Here is a 23,416-nt window from a genome sequence, read left to right on the forward strand (position 1 = left end):
CCAAAGGTGTAATTGGAGTAGGATCAGCTTTAAATGGGTAGCTGCAGGCAGGGCGCCTGGAGGTGAGATGACCAAACAGGGACCAGAACTTGGATCCATTTCTGTGGTCGAGGGAGGTGACCTCAGTCCAGGACCTCTCTCGATGTCCAGAGACCCTCCTTCTGACCAGCGCAGCATTGAACTCAGTACGTAGTGTAGGATCACCATTCCTTTTAATATTTCTGTATAACCTTCTCTTCTCCCGAATGAGCGCCAGCACTGATTGGGGGAGACGAGGAGGGCGATGCGTGGAGATTATTACAGGAACATTATTTTCGATGGAGTCGTTGATTGTATTATTAAGTTTGGCTACAGCTAGGTCGACGTCTTCTGTGGAACGTAGTATTCCGAGAGGGGTTGTAGTGTCATCGCTGATATGGGAGGCTGCCCAGTTTCCATGCCTCCAATCTCAAATCCGTTTGACAAGCAGCGGGTCTGGTGGAGCGGCAGCAATGGCGACTACTGGAAGGTGGTTGCTTGCCACTGGTGTACCAACGATAGCCTCTGGTTCGAAGTCGCCGGCCAGGTCCTCCGTGACGATGATGTGGTCGATGATAGACTTACCCATGGTGGAGATGTATGTGGGATTTGGGAATCGGATCCGGATTAAGGCGCATTCGCTGAGGACTGGTCAGAATTACACAGTTTGTGTTTGATCGCGTGTCTTCAAAGTCGACGTGTCGGGCATTTAGGTCTCCTAATATGATGGCTGGAGAATTGTTGGAGTCATACCTGAAGAAGGAGGCTGGGAGTCGATCTTGAGCACAATTATAAACACAGAAAAATTGACAATTTTTCCATTCCAGAGAATGGTAGCAGCTACAGTGTTAGTTAAATTGTGTTCAGGAGGTAAGTCATGAGACATTAATCACCGACGCACGCGCGCATGAACATCAAGTGAGGTTATGTTAACTCCAGCTCCTTTGTTTCAGAATATTGTTCTTTATATTTTTATGGTGCAGTGTTATTAGAGTTCAGTTCAGTTGTCACCCAGTACTATTGTTTTCCCTTCCCCCACGTGTGGGGCCATCCCCAAGGATAAACATCCGTAACGATACAGCTCACGAACCCAACGGACCCGGACCAACACAATGGCCGACCGCAGTAGGAGAGCACAATCCAGCTACCTCAAAACTACCACCGGTCCAACATCGAAACCAACCCGCAAAGCCGCTGCACCCTCGGCCAAAAAGACCGCCGCAACTCGGAGGTGCCTAATAGCGTCGTCAACATCGCCTTCTCCAAGTCCCCCAACATTGCTTTCTCGGAGGCCCCCAACATCGCCACCAACCCGCAAAGACGCTGCATCGTCGGCCACAAAGACCGCCGCAACTCCGAGGCCGACCACACCGCCTTTACAAAGGCCCCCAGCATCGCTCTCTTCGAGGCCGACCACTCCGCCTTCACCACGGATCACCAAGGCCAGCAAGTCTTCCGACCAGTCCCCGCACCTTCCAATGGCGCATCGACGGGCTACCAGCGGAGGCCACTAACCACAGGTACATGGTTAAAATGCTTGTAACCAACGAGTTTCGGATGAATTTCAACCGGGAGGCCGAGACTATCAAAATACGCGGCCGAACCATCTTCGTTAGTTCCAAATCTCTTTTCGCCGCTATGCCGCCCAAAACCCTCCAGAAATTGTTTTAGGCGATCTAAATGCCCGCCACGCCGACTTTGGAGACCACGCCACCAACACGAACGGGAAGAATCTGCTGCTTGCTGGACACCTGCCCCTGATACGTCTTGGGTGCACGGATCCGACCCTCATCAACCACAACGGCCATTCTATCATTGACCACATCATCCTCACCGAGGACCTGGTTGACGATCTGCTCCCAGACGCCGTCATCGAAGGCCCCCCTCGCAAGCGACCATCTCCCGGTCGTTGGAAAAGCAGCACTCCAGCAGTTCCCGCTTCCCGAGGCGATGCGAGCCTGGAGCCATGCCAAATGGGAGGACCTCGTCGCACAGGTGCAACGAGCTACTGATCGCCGTCCAGAACCCATCACCAACGCCCAAGAGCTCGAACACCGAGCCTCTGAACTCACTACCTTCATCGAAACGGCCATTGAAGACAACGTGCCCTACAATCCCTAGGATCTACAAACCGCGACCTCCAGGGCTACCACCCGACATCATGCATCTTGTCCGGGAGAAAAGAAGACTACCGTACACTGAAGGACGAACGATCCGGTCATCCGCACCACCTGGAACTGGCTGGTCGCAGTCACCAGAAGGAAGATCAGGGAGCATCGAGAGAGGGGGTGGAGGAACATCACGGCGACACTGGACTACAGGGACGGTAGAAAATTCTGGGCCTTACTAAACCGTCTCACCGGCAGAAAACCCCCGCCCAAATACCCACTACAAGCGGACACAAAACCGCTAACGGACGCGGAAGAATCGGAAGTCTTCGCCAACGCCCTACTGGAAAGCAGCCGACTAGAGGATCAGCTGTTTGACGAGCCCTTCCATGGGGCCATCAACGACGAGGTGTCCAGTCTACAGCTCCCAGACTCCCGACTACCAGTCGCCGACCCCATCACAGCCGAAGAGATCGCCGAAACCATCGCATACCAGAGGAAAAACACCGCACCGGGCAAAGACGGCATCACCTGGGTGCTGATCCGGAAACTTCCGGAATCGGCCATCGAGTGGCTGCAAGAAATATATAACGCATGCCTAACGCAAGGGCACTTCCCGCGCTCATGGAAAGAAGCCGTTGTACTCATGTTTAACAAACCCGGAAAAGACCCATCCTTCCCAAGCTCCTACCGCCCCATCTCCCTCCTACCGGTCATCAGTAAGCTATTTGAAAAATTCATTGCCAAAAGAATTGGCGACCACTGCACAGCCAACAACATCATTCCCCCTCATGAGTACGGCTTCACCAAAGCAACCTCCACGCAGCATGCCATCCTCAACCTTTCCGCACATCTCTCCAATGCATGCAACTCCCAGCAATACTCCCCAGCCCTCTTTATTGATATTCATCGTGCTTTCGACACCGTGTCGCACAACGGTCTATTTAAAAAACTTGGTGACGCCAAATTCCCACAGTACATCATAAAAATCATTCACCACTACCTCCAGAACAGAACCGCCACAGTAAAAATTAATTCAGCTTTTTCCCAAGCGATCATCCTCAATGCGGGAGTCCCCCAAGGAGTCATCCTCTCTCCAATGCTTTTTAATATCTTCTGCAGCGACATCCCCGCCCCCATACTAACAGCATGCCATCTCCAACAGTTTGCCGACGACACTGCCATCTGGTCCTCACATCGCCGTCCCGCGCAAGCGATAGCCACACTCCAGGATGCCAGCAACAAGCTGGAAAAATGGATGAGAAAATGGCGCGACAAGCCCAACCCCCAAAATTCGCAACTAATCGGCTTCCGACACCCGCGAACTCATCGATTCCGCGACACACACATATCCATTAAACTCTGGGGCGTAACCCTCAACGAAACATGGTGTATTATCTATCTAGGCATCCAACTCTCCCACACGCTTAACCCGCTTCCCACAATAACACAAACCATCCGCAGAGCCAAACAGCGTCTAAACCTAATAATCCGCCTCCGCACATCCCTCGTCGGCTGCCACCCCAAAACCCTGTTCCACACCTACAAAGCGTTCATCCGCCCCGTCCTCACCTACCCCTCCACCATCCACTCAATTGCTTCCCAATCAAGCCTTCAGCGAATTTACAGCTTTGAGAGAAACGTCATCCGTAAAATCCTTAAACTACATTACCTTCACTCCAGCGCGTACCTCCATGACCTAGCCTCACTCCCCAAAATCCCCGATTTCATCTACAAACTTCAAGGCCGACATGCCGCCAAAACCTTCTCCCTGAACCACAACACCCGCACCCTATACACCCGCCCACCAATCTCCACCTGCACCCGCAAACCCAAAAACAAAATCCCCTTCCCACTGGCAGTCCTCGCCCACAACGCACCCCCGCATGACGACTCCGACATAACTCACTTCCTAAACACCATCAAACCCATGTTCCTCCACCCAGACCCAAACCTCCCCCAACCAAACCCTGCCAACTAACTTAATGTCTATGTTACGTATCATACACCACTGTTCATATTTCAGCTAACTTATAAGCACATTCAATAATAACTAAGTTTTTTTTAATTTTTTTCTATCTTATAAACATCATGTATATATTTTATATTTTCTGGCTAAATGAGCGACAAGCTCACATATACGCCACCCCTTAACAATTACCATTCTCTGTATTGCATATTTACACAAATAAAAGTCTTTAAATCGTAAAAAGTCATGAGTTCTGGAGGGATTTACTGCAATGGCAACTCTACCAGAAAGTGGTTCACTGTGTTTTTGGTAAATCCGATGGGTGGGGATTTTCAGTGTGTTGCGCTTAGTAGTGAAGGTCTCCTGAATGGCGAGGACTCCAATTTTGTCATTGACAAAGCTCCTGAGATCAGACAGCAGCTCCTTCTTGTTTCGCCATTCGTTGATGTTGGCTGTTGCAATATTTATTTTTGCCACGGTGAAGTTGTTTGTGGTAGTGGGGGACCTGGGTCGGCGTCCAGTACGATATGGATGTACTGGCTGCTGCTGAAGATGTGCATCCTTCTGCCCGTCGAGTGGAAGATGGCCTCCGGAAGGATCCTGTAAAGGTGTTCTTGAGCTTGCGGGAAGCCGTTGAGGAGGGCGTTGACCAATCCGCTGATCCATTCCACTCTGGAGTCGACTGGACGGCTGGCGAGTTTGAGGGGGGCTGCTAGTTCCCGCTTCCTTCAGCGTCTCCGACAACTCTTCAATCCCTTGAGGACGCTTGAATAGGAAAGGCGCTTACGTGTAGGTTGGGCTGGTCCTAGTTCGCTACGAGGACGGTTGTTGATGGAGGTGATTACCACTGGATATCCAAGTCGTCCGGGAAGTTATTAAGTTTGTCATCAAATGTTGCGTCGGTTGTGGTGATGAAAGCCGTGGTGCCTCTCACTTTCAAGTCCTCTGGCGCCTTGCGGAAGGTGAGTACAAACTCATATGATCTGAGTAGCTGGGTCAAATATCGGAGATTTGATTCTTTGGGTGGGATATTATCCACTCTCCACTTGTAGGATCGGACGGTTGTTGCTGGAGGAGCGTTGCTTCTGTAGTTACTCGATGGTGAAGCCGGAGATGGATGGTTGCGGGAGGCGACGGAGGAGATTGGTGGGGATTCGACAGCGGAGCGCTGCAACGACGTGGAAGGCGTGGGTGTTATATGAGAGTCCTGGTTTGGAGATTTATGTGGAGGAAGGCTAAGGCTAAGAGCACGATTCCTTTGTTCTTACGCGTCACTCGTTTTGCTTTGTAAGTTCCTTGCTTGTCGGTGGACGGCATATTGCTGCGGTCGATGCTCGCGACGGGTTGACTTAATATTACCGACATAATAATTGCATGTACATAAGTGTATAAAAGGATAAAACGTTCATTTATATATAAATAAATGTATTCTATTTTTTTTAGATTTAATTTTACTCAATTAAAATCTAATTTGTTTTCAAACCAAACTATGCAAGGTATTGCTGTATGTGTAAGGTCCCGCGAAGTTTTAAAAAATCCCCCTTTTTAGGAAAAATATTTTTTTCTGTATACTGCAAAAAAAAAGTATACACATAAACCTACTACTTACGCACAAGGTTCTTCATAAATTATGTTGCATACGTATACAATTAAGAATTGAGACTATAAAATTCTTATTATGAGTAAAAAATAATTTAAGTAATTCATATGAAAAGACTAACATATGTATTTCTAATAATTACGTACAAAATGAATAATGACGGGATTCTATACAATGACTGATGCGGAACATGGAAAAATATGATTAGGGCTAGTAGCACGCAATCTCCGAGGCGCCGTAACAAAGAATAATCGCCTTCTTTGTTACGGCGCCTAAGTAATTTTAAATATTTATGTGCTGGTGATTATGACCCTACATATTGCCAATTTACTTAAAAAATACTAAAATTCAAAATCGAATTTCCGAAGAAATGAAGACTTTTTTTTAACTTTTTATTTCTAATAATTTTAAGATCTTTTTTTGATCCATATTCAAAAACTTAATAACTTAAATCGGAGTTATTAAAAATTACATTTCACACAAAATTTCACAATCATAAAAATGTATATTTTATAAGAAGTATATTTTCACCAATATTTTAATATATTTTTTAATTTGTTCAAACTCAAACCTTTATAGATCTTGAAACAAAAAATATCTGACCACTTTCATAATCACAGCCAAAATTACATAAAAATCATTTTAACTTTATTACCTGTTATTGGTGCTCGTGTACTGCAGTCTTTGATTTATGTTGTATTAGTTTGCATATTGTAGTTGTAGTGTTTCAGGAGTTTTTTTGTTTAATTTGATAATATCGTTTTATTCTTATTTATTCTGTAATCTTATTATATTTGTTGATACCATGAGCATTTGAATTGTTTTTTTGTCACCATTTGTTATAAGTTTAGATAATTTTTTATTTTTTTAAACGACATGCACATGAACAAAGATAAGGGTCAAATCCCCATTTTAAATAAGCGATACCAGAACAGATACCACCTTTGACTACCTGTTTAGAATTTATGATTGTTGTTAAAATTTAATTAAGTTGTATTTTTTAATCTGGAAGGTTTTTATTTTATGTATTTCTTACGGTCAAAAATATTTTATTATTGCCAAAATGTGGCATATCGCGAATATGTTATTTGTAATACATATTTGGGTTATTTTCTAACATTATTATTTTAAATTTCGTTTATTGTCAGCGAATTTATGTTGTCTCTTGTTGTATTTCCCCAAACCCCGTGACCGTAACCACAACCTTGGCCATGTGCCATTCTGTATTTCTCTGAGAATTATCTATTTACTTTCCAACATACCCAATGAAAATTTATTTGATTCAAAATTTGCTTAATTAACAGACGATTTTATATTGATGCAAAAATCATATTTAAATCCAAAATTTTCGTCATTTTGATATTTTTACAATATTACATGATTAAACGATAAACTGGAGAACAAAGAACTGAAAGACGTTACTAGAGACGGTTTTGAAGTGGATTTATAATTACAACCTTGAATAACTTTTCCCAATTACACTTATTGCATTGATAGTTCTATTGACTTTACCTGTTTTAGTTACTAAGAGTAAGATGGCCTTGCCAAGTTAAAAGTAATTGAAAATTACCTGCGTTTAAACATTATCCAAGAAAACTTGAATGGTTTTAGAATTATTTTAATTGATAACGATATTGTACAATTAATGAACTTATAATATCAGTTATTTATTTATTTTTGAAAAAATGTAGGCCAAGCATTTGTCGCACAGACAAGAAAAGAACACGCGCTGGGCCTGTTTATAGTAATATATTGTGATAATATATTACTATACTATGTTATTATTAAATATTTAATTGAATAGATAATTAAGATGAATTGATATTTTATTTACTATTTTCTAAACACATATGCAACTAACAAATATGAACTAACAACTATATGTTTAACCTAATAAGGAAAAAATAATTGTTATAAAATATAAATTTATACATCTTCATATTATGTCTATCATTGCCATTTTCGATCGATCAGTTTAATGTATACGCCGTTTGCTGATTTTAGGATCGTTTCAGATATCAACTGTAAGTGGTGTTCAGGATGTCTAGGCAATAATTCATATTTTCTTATGAACTTGGATATTGTTGCTTTCATTTCCAACAATGCAAACTTTTGTCCGATGCAGTTTCTCAAGCCAGCGCTAAATGGGATAAAACTATAAGGATACTTTCCAGTATTATTGTCATGTGAAAACCGTTCCGGATCAAATGAATCTGGATCCGGATAAAACTGTGGATCTCTATGAATTCCGTATGCAAATATATTTATAATGAAACCTTTTGGTAGCTTAATATCGTTCGCTTAAAATATAATAATTAGTATTAGCATTTATGTAATTAAATTCAATGTAATGTTACTCAGATTAATTTCTTCCATTGTTTGTCTGGCATAAAAGGGAACTGATGGATATAATCTTAAGGTTTCTTTTAACACCAACTCTAAATATTTCATATCATTCAGATCCTTATACGTTACACTTCGTTCGGGAAAATCTGCGAATAAACATTTCTGCTCGTCGAAAACTTTATTTTGTACCTCCACATTTTTAGCAAGTTCGAATAAAGCAAAACTCATGGCTGATGCAGTTGTATCATGTCCCTAAAATACTCATTGATAGTAAATTTAAAACGATTTTATTAAGTTAATATTACCTCAAACATAAAGGTTGCCACTTCTTCACGAATGTCTTCATCGCTTAAAGGTTGCTCATCGATCTTAGCTTGTAATAGCATATCTAAAAATGCGACTTTTTTCTTTTCAAAGTTTTCAGATTCTTTCTCATTTCCTCGACTTTTTAATTCCTGTCTGCGTTTTCTAATTATTTCAAAATTATATTCATTCAAGACTTTCAAACAACGTTTTTCATCTCTATAGTTTTTGGTAAATCTATAAAGTATATCAAAATACTGAAGCGGTGAAAATGTTCTATCCATTACTATTTTACACATTTTTTTCACGCTCTGCACATATTCAGAATTTTTATTTACCTGTGCATTAACAGATATTCCCATTGCAGTTTCTAAAACATGCACAATTAATATAAATATACATTTTTCTTGCTTAACCTACCGCAAATTATATCGAGCGCGCATAATGTTATGTACGGGTAAATATCAAAAGATTGTTTGTTACATTCCCTCCTAACTTCGTTAACTAAGATGTCACTAACTTTATCAAAAACATTAACAAATTGTTCTAATATTTTAAAATGGTAAGCGGGTGTAATAATTTTCCTGCGTTTTCTCCATTTATCACCGCTGCTAGTTAACAATCCCTGGCCTAACCAATTATGAAAATAACGATACGGAGTGGCTTTATGCGATAATTTTGTTGAGTTCAAAATTATTTCCAATGTTTTATAATTTGAAACAGTCAAACTTGGCTCCCAGCCTACAATCATTTTTACCAAAGCCCCATGTTCTTTAGTGACTTTTATAAAAGACGAAAGTAAACCTAAAATTATATAATATAATTGACAAAAAGAGATATATAAAAAAAACTTACATGATTTATTTTTAAATCTTAAAGCATTTCCAATGATTGGAACGGGTCTTGGGCCTGAAATATGTCGAACATACTTTGTAGAACCCAGCCAAAAAATGTACCATGCAACAACTAATGTCAAAATTAGTGTAAATAGGATTGCAACTGCTGTTAGAATCATTGCTTGCTGTGTACTGAAGGTTTTCAATGTAAAGCAATAATTAAATTGCAAGGACAACTGTTTTGAAAGTCGTTTTTATTATGTTTCGATTAGCATTGAAAGTGTATCCCGTGGATAGTGAAATATGGAAATATTAAGAAAATATTGCATTATATCAGTTATTTTCTCACAAAAAATCATCATATAAAATAAAAGTCATATATGAAGAAAATCTGTGAAATTGTGTTATTATTTTCTTATATATTTTTACATATATTAACTATATAAATATTATAAAAACGAACTATATAATAGATAATAAAATGGTTTAAAGAGAAAATAATTTAAAATAGAATATATGAAAAATGTGTTGTATTAAATAGGTCCATTTTTAGATACTTTTTTTCTAAACTTTAGCTGCACTCAGTAACCAACCGTCAAATTGAAAGCGGTCATGTTTGAGAAAATACATTACCTTCAAAATACTTATTTTATCGGAACCTGTAAAAAAATCAGAGCTTGAAGGTTCATTGTTTTATTTTTATAGTTATTTCATTTTTATCATAAAAAAGTTCCTTTAAAAGTGGAATTACAGTATCTTATATCATGTATCTCATCATGAATATCTCATCAACAGCAGTAAATTATTTCTTAATAAACAAAATAAAATTTATTCAAAGAGACAATGATTAATAATAAGAAATACAAAATAAGTTTACTATATTAACAAAATAATAATCAAGTCACGTAGACTTATTCAAATTTTAGAAATATTGTCCCTGCAGAAGGGAAATAGAAATTTCATTTCAACCGGTCAAATTGATTTTAATAAGCAAATTCATAAATAACATTATTTGCATATTTCAGGAAAAGTTATAAAAGATCGGTAGATTTAGTTCCTTTACTAATTATTGGAATGAATGAACAACAAGCAGGCTTCATGAAATGGATCTCAAGAGCTAGCACTATACCATACTTTCTGTAGGGCAGTGTTCTTCTACCGGTTTATGACATGAATTAAATTAAAATTTTCGAAAAGAATAATTTCATAATATTAAATTATTTATTTATTAATATATATATTGCTTTTAATTTCTATATAATAGACGGTTATACCGGTTCGCGAAATATTTCTCATATTTTTGCCGATGCAGGTATAAAAAGATTAATAACGCTGATCTTCTTTTCCTGCGCCCGACACAGATACACGTTAGTAAAAAGTTTAATATAATAATAAATTTTAAAAAATAAAATTTCTTTGTACAGTCATGTCTCTTTGTGTGGTTTGTTTTCGAATGTATTTAGTTTCTCGATGGGTGTACTTTCTATATTTATATCATGGGTTTAACCAATTACCCGCACTATACTTGATACTGCTATACTTTCTCATTTATGACCAAAAGTATATACAAAAGTCTAACAAAAGTTCACTAAGTTTGCTGGAAAAAGACAAAATAAATACATTTTTTTTAAATATTTTTAATGTTCATCCTTTTGTAATTTCTCTACTTAATTTCCATTTATTTCGATACATTTCTTAAGTCAGTAGAGTCATCTTTCTAAACATTCCTCAAAATCGACTTTATGTAGCTTTTCAACTTTTAATTAATGATCTCTTCATTGGAACTGAAAACTCTTCAATTATTTTTTATTTTCGGAAACAACCAGAAATTACAAGGCTCTACCTCGGTATAATAAGGTACTGAATGAATTTCATTAATGCCAAAGAGCGCAAGAAAGCTGTTGGTGTTGTTGGTTATTTCAACTAATACTACTTTTGCATTGCTAAAGTAAATCGATATCATCACTTTTGTTGTCTTGATTTAACTGGGGGGATTTGCACCTTTCCATGGACTGCTTGGTTTCAGGGTCGTACTTATAGAAGGAAGATTCATCATCTGATACGATTTTCCTAAAGGTGACAGAATCTTCATTTTCAAAATTTTCGGCAAAACGAACACGTGGAATCCATCGAGCAGATATCTTCGTGTAGCCAGATGAATTAATATTTGCGAAAAAGCCATGACATTCAAGCCCATTTCATCAACTACAATTTCCTGTGTCTTTCTCTGATCTTTGTCAATTTTTGACGTCACCAGGGCTACATTTGTATCATCGGTCAAAGATTTCGGGCAACCTTTACAAGGTTCGTTCTCCACAGCAAAATGTCCGGTCTGAAATCTTTGAAACAACTTGGAAATAGTCACAAGGGATAACGCATTCACTCCATATGCATTTTGGCATTCCTAGAAAATTTGCATAGACTTGTGTTGACGTCGAAATCCGAAGAGAAAGGCAAAACAGACATAAAATAATGTAAATACTTCTCAATACTAAAATTCACAAAATCAATTAGGTAATATAAAAATATAACAAACAATTTTGTTAAATTTTCTCTTTGGACTTGGTTAAGGATGTCCCCTTATCAAAATCTGAATTACATCGACCGAAGAATTAAGCGCGCACCATTTGACGAGTCCAAACAGATCGTATATCAAGTTGGACTTATTCCAAATATGATGTATACCGATGTTTTAGTAAAAGTACTTCATAATCAGATTATTGACTGAACGTAAAACATTTTTTTTTAGGAAAAATATCAGATTACTTTTTTTAATTCGGGGTTTGAAAAGGATAAAATAATGAAGATATAAACGAATTATACTAATATAATAATTATAATAATGTGAGTAATATTAAATATTATTCGTTCATTCTAATCCTTATGTATAAAAATATTATTGTTTATTTCTTCTTACGAACACATGTTTGGTCAGCAAATAGGATTTATTTTTTTATATATATAAAAAATAACGAGAATATAATAATTAAAACAATGGATTACAACTTTTGAACTTAGAATAATATTTTCGAATGTTTAATTTCACCATTAAACATTCGAAAATATTATCATCACTAAATTAATTATTAAATCACTTAATAAAAAAATAAACTGAAAACTAGAAAAAAACCCAATAACTATTTTTGTCAAAATGAATGAAAATTTGACATCATTGGAATTGAAGTCATAGTGAACGGTACTTGTATATATAATTAAAAAAAATTAATCTTCATCTGGTGAATGCCATGCTAATCTTTGCTCATAAAATGCAATTACTACTTGTGGACAAACTACATTAGCTTCTTTAGCTGGTACTAAGTCAGCTTCATCTATGCCTTTCCACTTCATTAAAAATAATAATTCTCCTGTTGTATCAGAAGCTCCAATAATTTTCTCAGCTTCGTAACCCTTATCAAATCCATTCTTTTCAATTGGCTTTTTTGTAATTTTATTATTAATCACTATTTCTGCATCTGATTTTTTCTTTTTCTTATCCTTCTTTTCTTCAATATCACTAGAGGATTTCTTCTTTTTTTCAACTTCCTTTTTATTTTCATCTTCTTGCTCAACCTCTTTATGTTTATTATTAATTCTCTCTTCAGTTGAATCATCAGAATCAATTTTACTTTTTCTTTTATGTTCTGCACTCTAAAACAAAATATTTAATGATTAATTGATTCTAATTATTTCTTAATGTGAATACCTTTTTGACTTCTATTTTAGCATCAGATTCATCTGAAGTATCAGGTGATTGTTCCCGTTTTGTTTTTTTTTTTGACTTCTTACTTGATTTAATGTTAGGTTCAGGAACATCGGATTCTGTTGGAGAAAGGGACCTCTTTCTCTTCTTTTCTTTCTGTTTTTTGCCTTTTTCAGAATCAACAGAGCTTGTAGGTGATGGTGATCTCAGTCGTGACTTTTTTTTTGTAGCTTCTTTAGATCCCTTTACTGTTTTTTTATCTCTAAGCCTTTCAAATTCTTCTATCAATTCAGGGCAATCCAAGTTATCTTCAGGTTCCCATGTATTATCTTCATCTGAATAATTTTTCCATTTAAGTAGATATTCTACATGGTTATCCTTTATTCTCTTATCAATAATCTTTTCTACAGAGTATTCCTCCTCAGATTCTGAATCCTCAACTTTCTTATTGCCCATAGTGGATAATGGCTGAAACAAAATTTAAAATAATTAGTTTTAGATGTTCTGCTGTATATACAAATAAGTAAATATACATAAATTTATTGTGGATAACCTCAAAACAATCTGAAATCAATTAATATAACAATTAAAATACATATATATTTGACATAAGATATCTATAATATATAATCATCAATATATAAATTTATACCTTAAAGTTATTTGGAACTTGATACGCTAAAGTTGTATTTAATATTGCCGGATTTTCGTATCAAATATGGCGATCTTTAAATCACTTAGAACTTACAAATTTAAATATGAAATTGAACACGTATAATTGTATCAAATAAATTAAGATATAATACTGACGCTAAAACTTCAATCACAAATAAACCTACATTTAAAAAATATACCAATAACTGCTTAACAGCCTTTAATAACAAAAAGACCGGGAAAATTGACGGTCAAATCGTCAGCGCCACCAACGAACACTTTAAAAACATGAAAACAAGCACATACAATCACTAATAAAAAAAATAAATACAACAGTGGAAATGCATAACATTTTCTGAATAATGCTATCTTTGTTTGGCACTGATATTACGGTATAGCACTATCTTATTCTAAATGATTACGATAAATACAACGTTGCTTTTTAACTTGTGTAAACTTCTCGTATTTAATATTGATTTTTTTTTAAATTACTATAAAGTTTATGTTTATTATTTACAATATTATCTATTATATTAATAATTATAATATTATTAATTATATAAAGTTTTTAGCTATACATTTATTTTACACTGTTGCCATGTTTTAGTAAAAATGGTTAATGTACCAACCTCACGAATTAATAATAGACATATTCACTAAATATATACATGTTTATGATATTTCTCCGTTTAACCTATTCATTTGTTTACAATATTTTTATCGGTGTAAAAGTGCAAAAGTGCTGGTGGGTTGCTGAAAGAAGTGTAGAAAAATGCATCCACCAAATCCAGATAAAAATCAGCTTCTAGCTGTTCTGCAAGTCCTAAAAAAATATAATTTGAAGGTATTTCTACAATTACTTTATTTGTTTACCAATATTTAATAATATTACTATTTTAGGGAACTGAAGAATTATTAAAGAAGGAGGCTAATATAGATGAAAGTGTAGAAAGTCAAGATTCTGACGTTAGCAGTGTTTTAACTGGTTATAAAAGTGATGGTGATCCTGAAAAGTATGAAGATTGTTATATGGAACTTAAACGATTCATTGAATCCTCTCTTGATATTTATAAACATGAATTGGGAATGATTCTGTATCCAGTATTGGTTCATATGTATCTAGAATTAGTGTACAATGGACATACAGAAAAGGCCATTAATTTAATGAAACGTTATGGCCCTGAGCAAGATTGTTATTATCAAGATGATTTGAAAAAACTTGCACTTGTCACAAAAAGAGATCATATGAGTGGAAATGAACTTACAGATACATTTAAATCTAATCAATTCATTATAAGAATGTCCAGAGACACCCTTTCTCTCTTGAAAAGACATTTGCATGATAAAAAAGCATCTGTTCTCATGAATATTGTTCAAGAGCATTTATATTTTGATATGTATGAAGGAGTTGCCAGGAATAAAATTCAAATTAACGCAACATCAGGAGCAGTTATTGGTGAAGCTACACGTCAAGGTATTTTGAATAATTTATAGTGAGTAAAATTATACAACATAATTTTAGATAATAAGACAAAAGTATATTATGGATTACCAAAGGCACCAGATATACAATCTTTGGCAGCACCAGTAGAAGATGAAGATGATGGACTTGATGCAGATGCTCCAGATAAACCTAAGAAAAAGAAGCCCAAAAAAGATCCTCTATTTTCAAAAAAAACTAAATCTGATCCTAATGCACCACCTGTTGACAGAATTCCGATTCCAGATCTGTAATAATATATTTGTTTATAATATTCACAATACACATTTAATTATCTTTTTAGGAAGGACAATGATAAATTAGAAAAGGTAAAAGCATTGAGAGAAGCTTCTAAAAGAGTAAATTTAAATCCAGAAACATCGCCTTCCATTTGTTGCTATACTTTGTTGAATGCAAACCACACGTAAATATATATTTATTTTAAAGTGATATAAATATTAAGAATATGTTATTTTTATAGCGTTACATGTGCTGACATCACAGAAGATTCAAGTATGTTAGCTGTCGGTTTTAGTGACTCATTGGTTAAAGTCTGGACGCTTGTACCTCAAAAATTGAGGGCTCTAAAAACTGCAAATCAATTAAATGATATTAATATTGACGCAGAAGATGTATTGGTAACTATATATTATTTTGATGTACATATTTGTAGAAAAATGTATGAGACCGGCTTTATATACATTGCCTAGAACTTTATTAGTCCATATCAATCAATGGTCTATTCTTTTATCATAATGGACGGTATAAAAGTCATATAGAATATGGATTATATTTTACAAATTGTTTGAGCATTGTGTTACACAATTTGTTACATATGTAGGCTTGTTGTATAGGTTTTCATAAATTATTGAATTTAGGTTCGAATGATGGACGAAAGATCTGGTGAAACATCGAGATCTTTATTTGGGCATTCTGGAAACGTGTATTCAGTTTCATTTGCGCCGGACAGGACTTTGCTGCTGAGTTGTTCTGAAGATACGACTATTCGCTTATGGAGTTTACAAATTTGGACTTGTCTCGTTGTATATAAGGGACATATGTTTCCGGTTTGGGATGTAAAATTCTCACCGCTCGGTTATTATTTTGCTTCTGCTTCGAATGATAGAACTGCGAGATTATGGGCCACGGATCACTATCAACCTCTCCGGATGTTTGCTGGCCACTTTTCGGATGTAGATGTAATAAGTGTTGAGTAAGAAGTATTAGGAACATATTAATTTAATATTATATTTTTAGTGTATTCAATTTCATCCCAACTCAAACTACGTCGCTACAGGTTCAAGCGACCGAAGAGTTTGCTTATGGGATTGCACAAATGGTAATCACGTTAGATTAATGACAGGCCATAAATCGCCTATCCATGCATTGGCGTTCAGCATTTGCGGCCGATTCCTTTCTTCGGCTGGATCAGACTGCAAAATATTAGTTTGGGATTTAGCCCATGGCCATTTAGTGGCAGAATTGAATGGACACAACAAGCCAATACATACATTAACATTTAGTAGATGTGGCAACATCTTAGTTTCAGGTTCATTGGATTGTACAGTCAAAATGTGGGATTTTTCTAAATTAGCAGACGATAGTAGTTCAGAAGACGTTAATATTTCACATAACCCGGAGGTTAAAATGGGAGATAACTATCTACTATGGAATTACGGTACTAAAAACTCGCCACTTATTCATTTACATTTTACTAGAAGAAACTTATTGTTAGCAATTGGCATGTTTGACGGAATATCCCAAACAAGTACTTAGAAAATATTGTTTTATTTTTAGAACTATATTCATTGCATAATACAAAAAATATATACATTTGTTAAAGGGTAAATATGGCAAGACCTTAAAACTAAACCAATTACCATGAATAAAAATATATAACTCTGTATTACAAATTATGTTACATAGACTGTTGGTTTTGTTTTGAAAGTACAATTTGTTGTGCTTCATCTGGTAACTTTTCTGGTTCTGACAGAATATCTGTTTTTGTACATAAATATCTCAGCGAGTTAAGAACAACTAAAATTAAAAATAGTTAGTATATATGCATACAATATACAAACATAATTGTATTTACCAGGTCTAAGATCCACTAATGTACAATGTTGTTCAATCCAATTTAAAGTAGATCTATAGAGGTCCTCTCTACTTGAAGTTGATACAAAATTGTTGAAAGACGCTAACAATGGTCTAAATAATAAACTAAACTATATTTTTTATAAGGAATATATAGAAAGCTAAAATAATTTAATAAAAATATTTATATATAGGAAAAGGATACTATCCAAAATTTCCAGTCTTCCAGTGTCCTACTACGTACATATTCATCAAACATTTCTTGCATTTTATTGTCTCTTCTTCTTGAAACTGGTGCACCAGTTGCGGGCAGTAAAGACTGGCAGTTGCTAATAGACATTAAAAAGTTTTCAATGACTGTTATCAGAACTTTTTAGAAATTTACCTTATAGATGCATTCAATGTATCTATCTCCTGCCTGAGGTTATCCATCTCATTTTTTATTGAATTCCTTTCTACCCTAAGCTGCTTAATGTATTCTGCACCTTTTTGTAACATTGCAGCTTTACTTAACTAAAAGTATTTTTATATAATAATATTTCTAATAGATATAATATTTACTTTTGCGTTTGGATTCTTATTTAGTTGTGGAATAAGGGAATGGATCATATCGAATCCATTTTTTATGTTATAACGTCGTTTCTGTTCAGCGTGTATATGACCAACTCTTCGTTGATCTCTATTTTGAGGATCCCTAGTTGGTGAGCCCATTGATCCTTGTGACGAAGTTGGTGAATTCAAACATGGATTGTTTTCTAATATGGGACTATTCGATGCACTCATTGTATTCAATAACAACTAAAATATATCAATAATTATCATTACAAAAAAATTCATTATTTCTGGAAAAAAAATGTTACCGGATCATTTAAATTTGCATGCATTGGTGTTATATTAACAGGTGTGGTAATAATAAGTGTAGTTGCCGATGGTTGGGGAAGAATTGGAATTGGTTGCATCTCATCTTTTATTCGTATATTATCATGGGAATTTGTGACCCTCTGATTTTGCTGCATAAAAGAATTATTCTCTTCTGAAATATTAAATCAAAATATTAAAATAAATGTAATAATAATAATAATAGACGTATATCTTGCTTGTAAGTAATTGTGTCAATAATGCGCTATTGCTAGAATTTAAAAGAGATGGATCACTAGCTGCTGATATCAAGGGAGGCTTTTTCGTAGGTTCCCTAGTATTTGATCTTGATCTCGGTCTACCTCGTATTCCTCTTCCTCTTGTTGGAGCTTTATCTTCTTTCTGTATTAAGTATGATAGTAATTACTTATATGCTAAAAATAGCAATTCTTAAAACTTACTTGTGATGTAAATTTTACACTTTGTGATATAGAAGATGCAAATTTCGGATTAGGCGTAGCCGGAGGCATAAATTTGTAACCCATATCTTCAGTTGGGCTGTGATTCAATTTAAAGTCATGAGTTGGTGCTGCAAAAAGTCTTATAAGAAAAATCATTAAATTTTATTTTTAGCTTACTTTGTAATCGAATATCAGGTGTTAAACTATTAGTAACAACTTCAACACCTTGCGGGAAAGCTGAAAATGTATTCTGAATATTTTTTGTGGGATATGTTTGATCTAGTTTCTGCAAAGGAGTAACGTCAATCATTGGTTTCATATTTTTTGAGATCATATCAGATGAATTATATAATAAAGAACTATTTCCGTTATAGTTCTGAACTGATGAAGAATATTGCTGTATCTGTCTATTGTCATCTAAACCAGATTTTATATCAATATTATGAATGGTGTTTCCATAATCATCCATAACATTATTTGATGCTAGCATCTAAAGTAATGAGAATATATATATAAATATTCACAGAATAATTCAATACATACCTGCACATTTTGATTAGACATTAATACCATATTTGGATAATCCCAATTAACATGCTTATACAAATTGTAATTTGTGTTTTCTTCTGGTACAGTTGCTAATTTTCCAGATAGTAATTCTAAAACAGGTTGTAAAATATATACTTATATATATAGTTATGTAGATGCCTACCATGAAATGGTTCAAACGTGTCCATGTAATCATCTAAATTTGGTTGCAATGGTCCCAAACTAGGTTGAATAAAGTCTGCCAAACCTGCTTTAGCTGTTAATATAGAGAGTAATAATTAATTATGAAAATAAACTAAAAATAAGAAATACCAATTTCTCTTGTATCTGGAAATTGAAATGGTTGATTTCCTATTGTTGAAAAGAGGGTGTCACTCATTAAACCCATGTAATCTTCATCAACCATCATACTCTCATCTACAGCTTGTGAATGCCATACTAGAAGCTCCATTTCTGTTAGCTGAAAGTATATTATAGTTTTATTAGTATATTTAGCATTTCGAGCAGTTTACCATGTCTGTAGTGTCGCGCGAGTGACCAAAAGTCTGATTTCGATAAAACATTCGCCATTTTTTGTATTCTGCTGTAACGGCTGCTAATTTTCGTTTCCAATACTTTCCTTCTAAGACTACAGCCTAAAATAATAAAATGTCTTACTAATAAAGTAACTAACATTATATTAATATATTAACAAACCTCTGGTTTATTATGTGTATCAACATCTAGTGGAGAAGCAAATTGGCAAATCAATGTATTTTGCTTTTTAATAACTGTAAATAAAATATAATTAGTAATAATAAAAAAAATATCTTAATTTTATAAATGTTATTGTTGCAAGTTAAAATAATCATAATTTTGGTATAAATAGAATATAGAAACTTACACTGCATGTGCCAACATCTCCAAATAACATTATTTAATCTAATTTTATCTTTCCATCTCAATCGTATGCCTCTAAAACGGTTCCATTTAGGTGAGGTTAACTTTTGTCTAAAAAATATATTCATTAACAAATATCAAGTAATTTATTTAAATATTACCTATAGGCTAAGGACATGCATTGAAACAATTTTGATAAACTTGTATCAATCCCAATCTGGGGCCTATGATTGTTTTTACGTTGCAGCTGGTATTTTTCTTTGTTAGGTTTGATAGTCACAATTTCATGTTTGGGTTCATTTACTTCGGGTACAGGTACAGCTAACTCATCCTCATCATCTTGAGCCTCTGCCTCAAAATGTGAGACCATAAAATGTCCTGAATGAATTGCCTCCTTCTCAGGCTTCTCTTTATCTTTGTTAGCTTCTTTGTTAAACATGTTTATTGTTTCTGTTGGAGACACACAAGAAGGTGAACCACTAAACATTTCTGAAGTTTTAATCAGAGTTATGACACTATCAACAACACACAAAGATCAAGGATTGATATAAGGGTCAAATATAAATTGAACATTATAGCAATGTGTGTATGTATTTATAATTGTTATCAATTCTATTTTTTTTTAATATTTTCATTTTATTTCTTTTTCACCACACAAACACCAACACTGCATCAATCAATGCACTGTATTCTGTATTGGTCAAGTATGACGAGTATAACTATACCATACACTTCAACACTTATGTAAATTCTTGTACAACTGTCATTATTGTGACAATTTCTAACAAAATCGCAATAATAGTAAAATCACTTTCATAGACATTCATTTCATGTTACTTTTACTAATGAATATCGCACAAGCAAAATAAAAAAACTATTGTTGAATTATTTAAGCTGTCACAAGGTGTAAATTAATATTCTTAATGAAAAAAATCGTAAATAATTACAAAATAATCACCGCAACTCTAAATACAAACATAGCTAAAATTGAAATTGTAAATACACAGTATTTGATATAAGACTTAATACAAATAATCGAAATTTATATATTAATACTGTATACGAATAAATAGAAATTAAAAATATTATCTTTGTTATTGGATTGGCAACCCACATTTCATATATTCCAGAAAATTCCATGATACACATGCAAGCGAAGATAGTGCGCAGCTTCTTTTACCGTCAATCACTTTGCCTAGTCATAGGTAAACAGTGCGTAACTGAAAGTATAAACAGCGTCAATTTTATGCTATAGATTTTTATCACTTGGTGGAAAGTTATTTTATTATTAAGATTATATTCACTAAATGCAATGATAATTTTTAGTTTTAAATTCAACAACTTCGTATCGCATAAATGTATTATTGCGATATTATTTCAGTACATAATAGTTAAGACTTTAATCTTATAGACAAGAATCGAAGAAATATATTGAAAATCTATAACTATATCGATAAAGTCTAATGTACATATCATAACCATCATAACTATCAAAAAATGGTTTAATGACCTTTCAAGGAATAATAACAATATATTTTTACATTATATTTATTGGCACAGGAACATGTTGACGATGACTCCGTGTTACAGATTATAATTAAGTTTTATAATGAATAAAAAATAGAATAATAATTAATATTATTTATTGTTATTAAGAATAAATAACAACAATTAATAATCTGGCAAAAGAGCCATTTTTCAGTATCCGTCGTACCTATTAAAATATAGTACAATAATTTAAAAATGTTATTGTAGAAATTATTATAATAAAAGACACTGTCGGGATTTCGATTGTCTTCATTATTTTTGATTGTCGGGATTTCAATACACTCGGGATTTCGAACGTCGGGATTTCAATAGACGGTCTTTCGGTTGTCGTGTCGTGGCCGACCAATTTATTGTCATCTATTGTATAACTAATATGTATATTTGTTAGGGCCATGACTTTCCTGTTAATTATTACAAATCATATTTAATGTATCCATCAAATATACATTGTACGTGATTATTTAGAATAACTTGTGGAATATTCCAAACCACGGTTACACATTAAATCGTATAGTTGTGTCTATTGCATAACCACTTAACAGCCTTCTGCCTTCTGCCCCTAAATATTTGGGCAGGATCATAAAACTTAGATAAAGAAACAGTTGTGTTTTCTACAAAGTCAAACCCTTACTTCCCATGCAGCCCCTTTTTGAAATGAACACATTTTTGTATTATATAATTTAGTCTTAGCTAAGGGGTCGAACTGGGAGGAAGTCTTAGTAAGAGGGTCCAACGTAGAACATGGTCTTACTTGGGAGAGTCCAAGGAAGAGCACTTACTTCATAAAAACTAACTTAAGAGGAGAATGTAACTCTTAGTTAATAATACCTGAGATCAACTATTGTTTAGTTGACTTTTCAATAAAAACTCAGATGTACACAATAAAGTTAAATAAGAATATTGCATTTAATATTCATAAACCCCTCCAAGACTCCGCAACGACGTAACAACGAGATAATCCACGGTGTCCAAGGATTTCTTAACCCTGGGACACGACAGTCGGGCTTGCGATATAGACCCATTTTAATATTGCCATAGACTTGGTTTAACTCCAGTGTTATGAAAAATGAACGAAATTAAGAAATACAGTAGGAACACCATTTTTAAAACTAGTGTACACATATTATGTGTATTTTTGAATATGTTTCACTATACGAGTAAAAATACGGAAATATTGGAACGGATTAAACTCGTTAAGCGAGGTTTCACTGTATATGAGAGTTTGGAAATTAAATTTTATGAATGTTATTTTTAATAGCAATATTTAAACATATATTATTAAGAATAATATTTATTTACGAACATTTTAACATATTCATATGTATTCATTCTTTTCTTTGGGGCAGAGCGGCTGTTCACTTCTATAAAAATATAAAAATCCGCAAACTTTCAGAACCACCACAGTAATTATCACCGACGAAACTCCTGCAGCTAATGTTGCATTATATATCTTCTGATTTGCGTCGTGTATTGTCCTCCAACAACCTCTGGGATGGGGTAGATCGTTATAATTTGTTGTCAAAGGAGCATCCAAGTTGAAGGAACTGCTGTTTCTTCTTTTTTGTATAATCTGCAAGCAGCGTTGTACAATATTCTTTGGAAATGCTCTCATTTTATTTCAAAGTATTATATTTTCAAGTTTATTTATTTTTTTGATTAAGTTGTCATATCAACGTAAGTATATTTTTATTTCATAGTATACGTGATTAATTATAAATAGAAAAACTAATAAAAATCGAAATTATTTATAAAACAAAAATGACAATCAGCCTCTTATTTTTTTTATTATTTACATAAGTTGTTGAGCCGATATAAATAACATTAGCAAATATGTTATATTCAATGAATATTAAACAAATAAACTACATCAATATTTGGTTATTAGTAGTTGGAAAACTGATTTGTCTATATCATATTCCAACAACGATTTTTTAAACCAGGGTTCAGTACAAGGGTGAAAAAGAGGCCTTAGGATGATTATACAAAGATGTAAATTGGGAAGAGCATATTTTG

The 23,416-nt window shown here is 34.4% G+C and overlaps 4 protein-coding genes across 5 annotated transcripts; 1 reads left to right on the top strand and 3 right to left on the bottom strand.

Annotated features, from left to right (window-relative positions):
- Window positions 1-7,534: 7,534 nt before the first annotated feature.
- On the bottom strand, window positions 7,535-9,358 carry LOC108568195 (cytochrome P450 4V2-like). The gene is made up of 5 exons (XM_017929137.1): window positions 9,200-9,358; window positions 8,765-9,148; window positions 8,347-8,714; window positions 8,053-8,293; window positions 7,535-7,995 (listed from the first exon to the last, which is right to left on the bottom strand). Exons 2-5 carry the CDS (start codon window positions 9,093-9,095, stop codon window positions 7,646-7,648), a joined length of 1,290 nt encoding a protein of 429 aa, XP_017784626.1. The 5' UTR covers window positions 9,096-9,148; window positions 9,200-9,358; the 3' UTR covers window positions 7,535-7,645.
- A 2,868-nt stretch (window positions 9,359-12,226) lies between these two features.
- Window positions 12,227-13,850, bottom strand: LOC108568196 (chromobox protein homolog 5). 2 transcript variants are annotated; one of them, XM_017929139.1, is made up of 3 exons: window positions 13,720-13,850; window positions 12,884-13,348; window positions 12,227-12,828 (listed from the first exon to the last, which is right to left on the bottom strand). In XM_017929139.1, exons 2-3 carry the CDS (start codon window positions 13,334-13,336, stop codon window positions 12,403-12,405), a joined length of 879 nt encoding a protein of 292 aa, XP_017784628.1. In that variant the 5' UTR covers window positions 13,337-13,348; window positions 13,720-13,850; the 3' UTR covers window positions 12,227-12,402. The 2 variants fall into 2 exon arrangements, with proteins under 2 accessions (XP_017784628.1, XP_017784627.1); XM_017929138.1 differs by having other exon boundaries at window positions 12,228-12,828; window positions 13,533-13,849.
- A 323-nt stretch (window positions 13,851-14,173) lies between these two features.
- LOC108568194 (transcription initiation factor TFIID subunit 5) lies at window positions 14,174-16,890 on the top strand. The gene is made up of 7 exons (XM_017929136.1): window positions 14,174-14,378; window positions 14,435-15,008; window positions 15,057-15,264; window positions 15,319-15,438; window positions 15,496-15,652; window positions 15,893-16,213; window positions 16,272-16,890. The coding sequence occupies exons 1-7, from the start codon at window positions 14,307-14,309 to the stop codon at window positions 16,788-16,790; spliced, it is 1,971 nt and encodes a 656-aa protein (XP_017784625.1). The 5' UTR covers window positions 14,174-14,306; the 3' UTR covers window positions 16,791-16,890.
- A 26-nt stretch (window positions 16,891-16,916) lies between these two features.
- Window positions 16,917-20,639, bottom strand: LOC108568191 (MLX-interacting protein). The gene is made up of 16 exons (XM_017929132.1): window positions 20,017-20,639; window positions 19,860-19,966; window positions 19,673-19,746; window positions 19,489-19,611; window positions 19,289-19,436; window positions 19,140-19,232; window positions 18,971-19,086; window positions 18,605-18,917; window positions 18,428-18,555; window positions 18,206-18,368; window positions 17,969-18,141; window positions 17,670-17,906; window positions 17,494-17,621; window positions 17,314-17,437; window positions 17,110-17,239; window positions 16,917-17,051 (listed from the first exon to the last, which is right to left on the bottom strand). The coding sequence occupies exons 1-16, from the start codon at window positions 20,340-20,342 to the stop codon at window positions 16,933-16,935; spliced, it is 2,502 nt and encodes an 833-aa protein (XP_017784621.1). The 5' UTR covers window positions 20,343-20,639; the 3' UTR covers window positions 16,917-16,932.
- Between the last annotated feature and the right edge of the window lie 2,777 nt (window positions 20,640-23,416).

This window comes from Nicrophorus vespilloides, unplaced genomic scaffold (assembly GCF_001412225.1).
Source record: "Nicrophorus vespilloides isolate i.1.1-1 unplaced genomic scaffold, Nicve_v1.0, whole genome shotgun sequence".
NCBI lineage: Eukaryota > Metazoa > Arthropoda > Insecta > Coleoptera > Silphidae > Nicrophorus > Nicrophorus vespilloides.

What these genes read in the sequence shown, in the direction of transcription:
- LOC108568196 (XM_017929139.1), bottom strand. Translation starts at nt 13,336, where the DNA reads ATGGGCAATAAGAAAGTTGAGGATTCAGAATCTGAGGAGGAATACTCT. An exon ending in CTAAAATAGAAGTCAAAAAG is followed by an intron (nt 12,829 to 12,883) that starts GTATTCACATTA and finishes ATTTTGTTTTAG; the next exon opens with AGTGCAGAACATAAAAGAAA.
- LOC108568195 (XM_017929137.1), bottom strand. Translation starts at nt 9,095, where the DNA reads ATGATTGTAGGCTGGGAGCCAAGTTTGACTGTTTCAAATTATAAAACA. An exon ending in CGCGCTCGATATAATTTGCG is followed by an intron (nt 8,715 to 8,764) that starts GTAGGTTAAGCA and finishes TGCATGTTTTAG; the next exon opens with AAACTGCAATGGGAATATCT. An exon ending in TGGCAACCTTTATGTTTGAG is followed by an intron (nt 8,294 to 8,346) that starts GTAATATTAACT and finishes TGAGTATTTTAG; the next exon opens with GGACATGATACAACTGCATC.
- LOC108568194 (XM_017929136.1), top strand. Translation starts at nt 14,307, where the DNA reads ATGCATCCACCAAATCCAGATAAAAATCAGCTTCTAGCTGTTCTGCAA. An exon ending in TTGTTGAATGCAAACCACAC is followed by an intron (nt 15,439 to 15,495) that starts GTAAATATATAT and finishes TTATTTTTATAG; the next exon opens with CGTTACATGTGCTGACATCA. An exon ending in GCCACTTTTCGGATGTAGAT is followed by an intron (nt 16,214 to 16,271) that starts GTAATAAGTGTT and finishes TTATATTTTTAG; the next exon opens with TGTATTCAATTTCATCCCAA.
- LOC108568191 (XM_017929132.1), bottom strand. Translation starts at nt 20,342, where the DNA reads ATGTTTAGTGGTTCACCTTCTTGTGTGTCTCCAACAGAAACAATAAAC. An exon ending in GAGATGTTGGCACATGCAGT is followed by an intron (nt 19,747 to 19,859) that starts GTAAGTTTCTAT and finishes TTTTATTTACAG; the next exon opens with TTATTAAAAAGCAAAATACA. An exon ending in CACGTTTGAACCATTTCATG is followed by an intron (nt 19,087 to 19,139) that starts GTAGGCATCTAC and finishes AACCTGTTTTAG; the next exon opens with AATTACTATCTGGAAAATTA.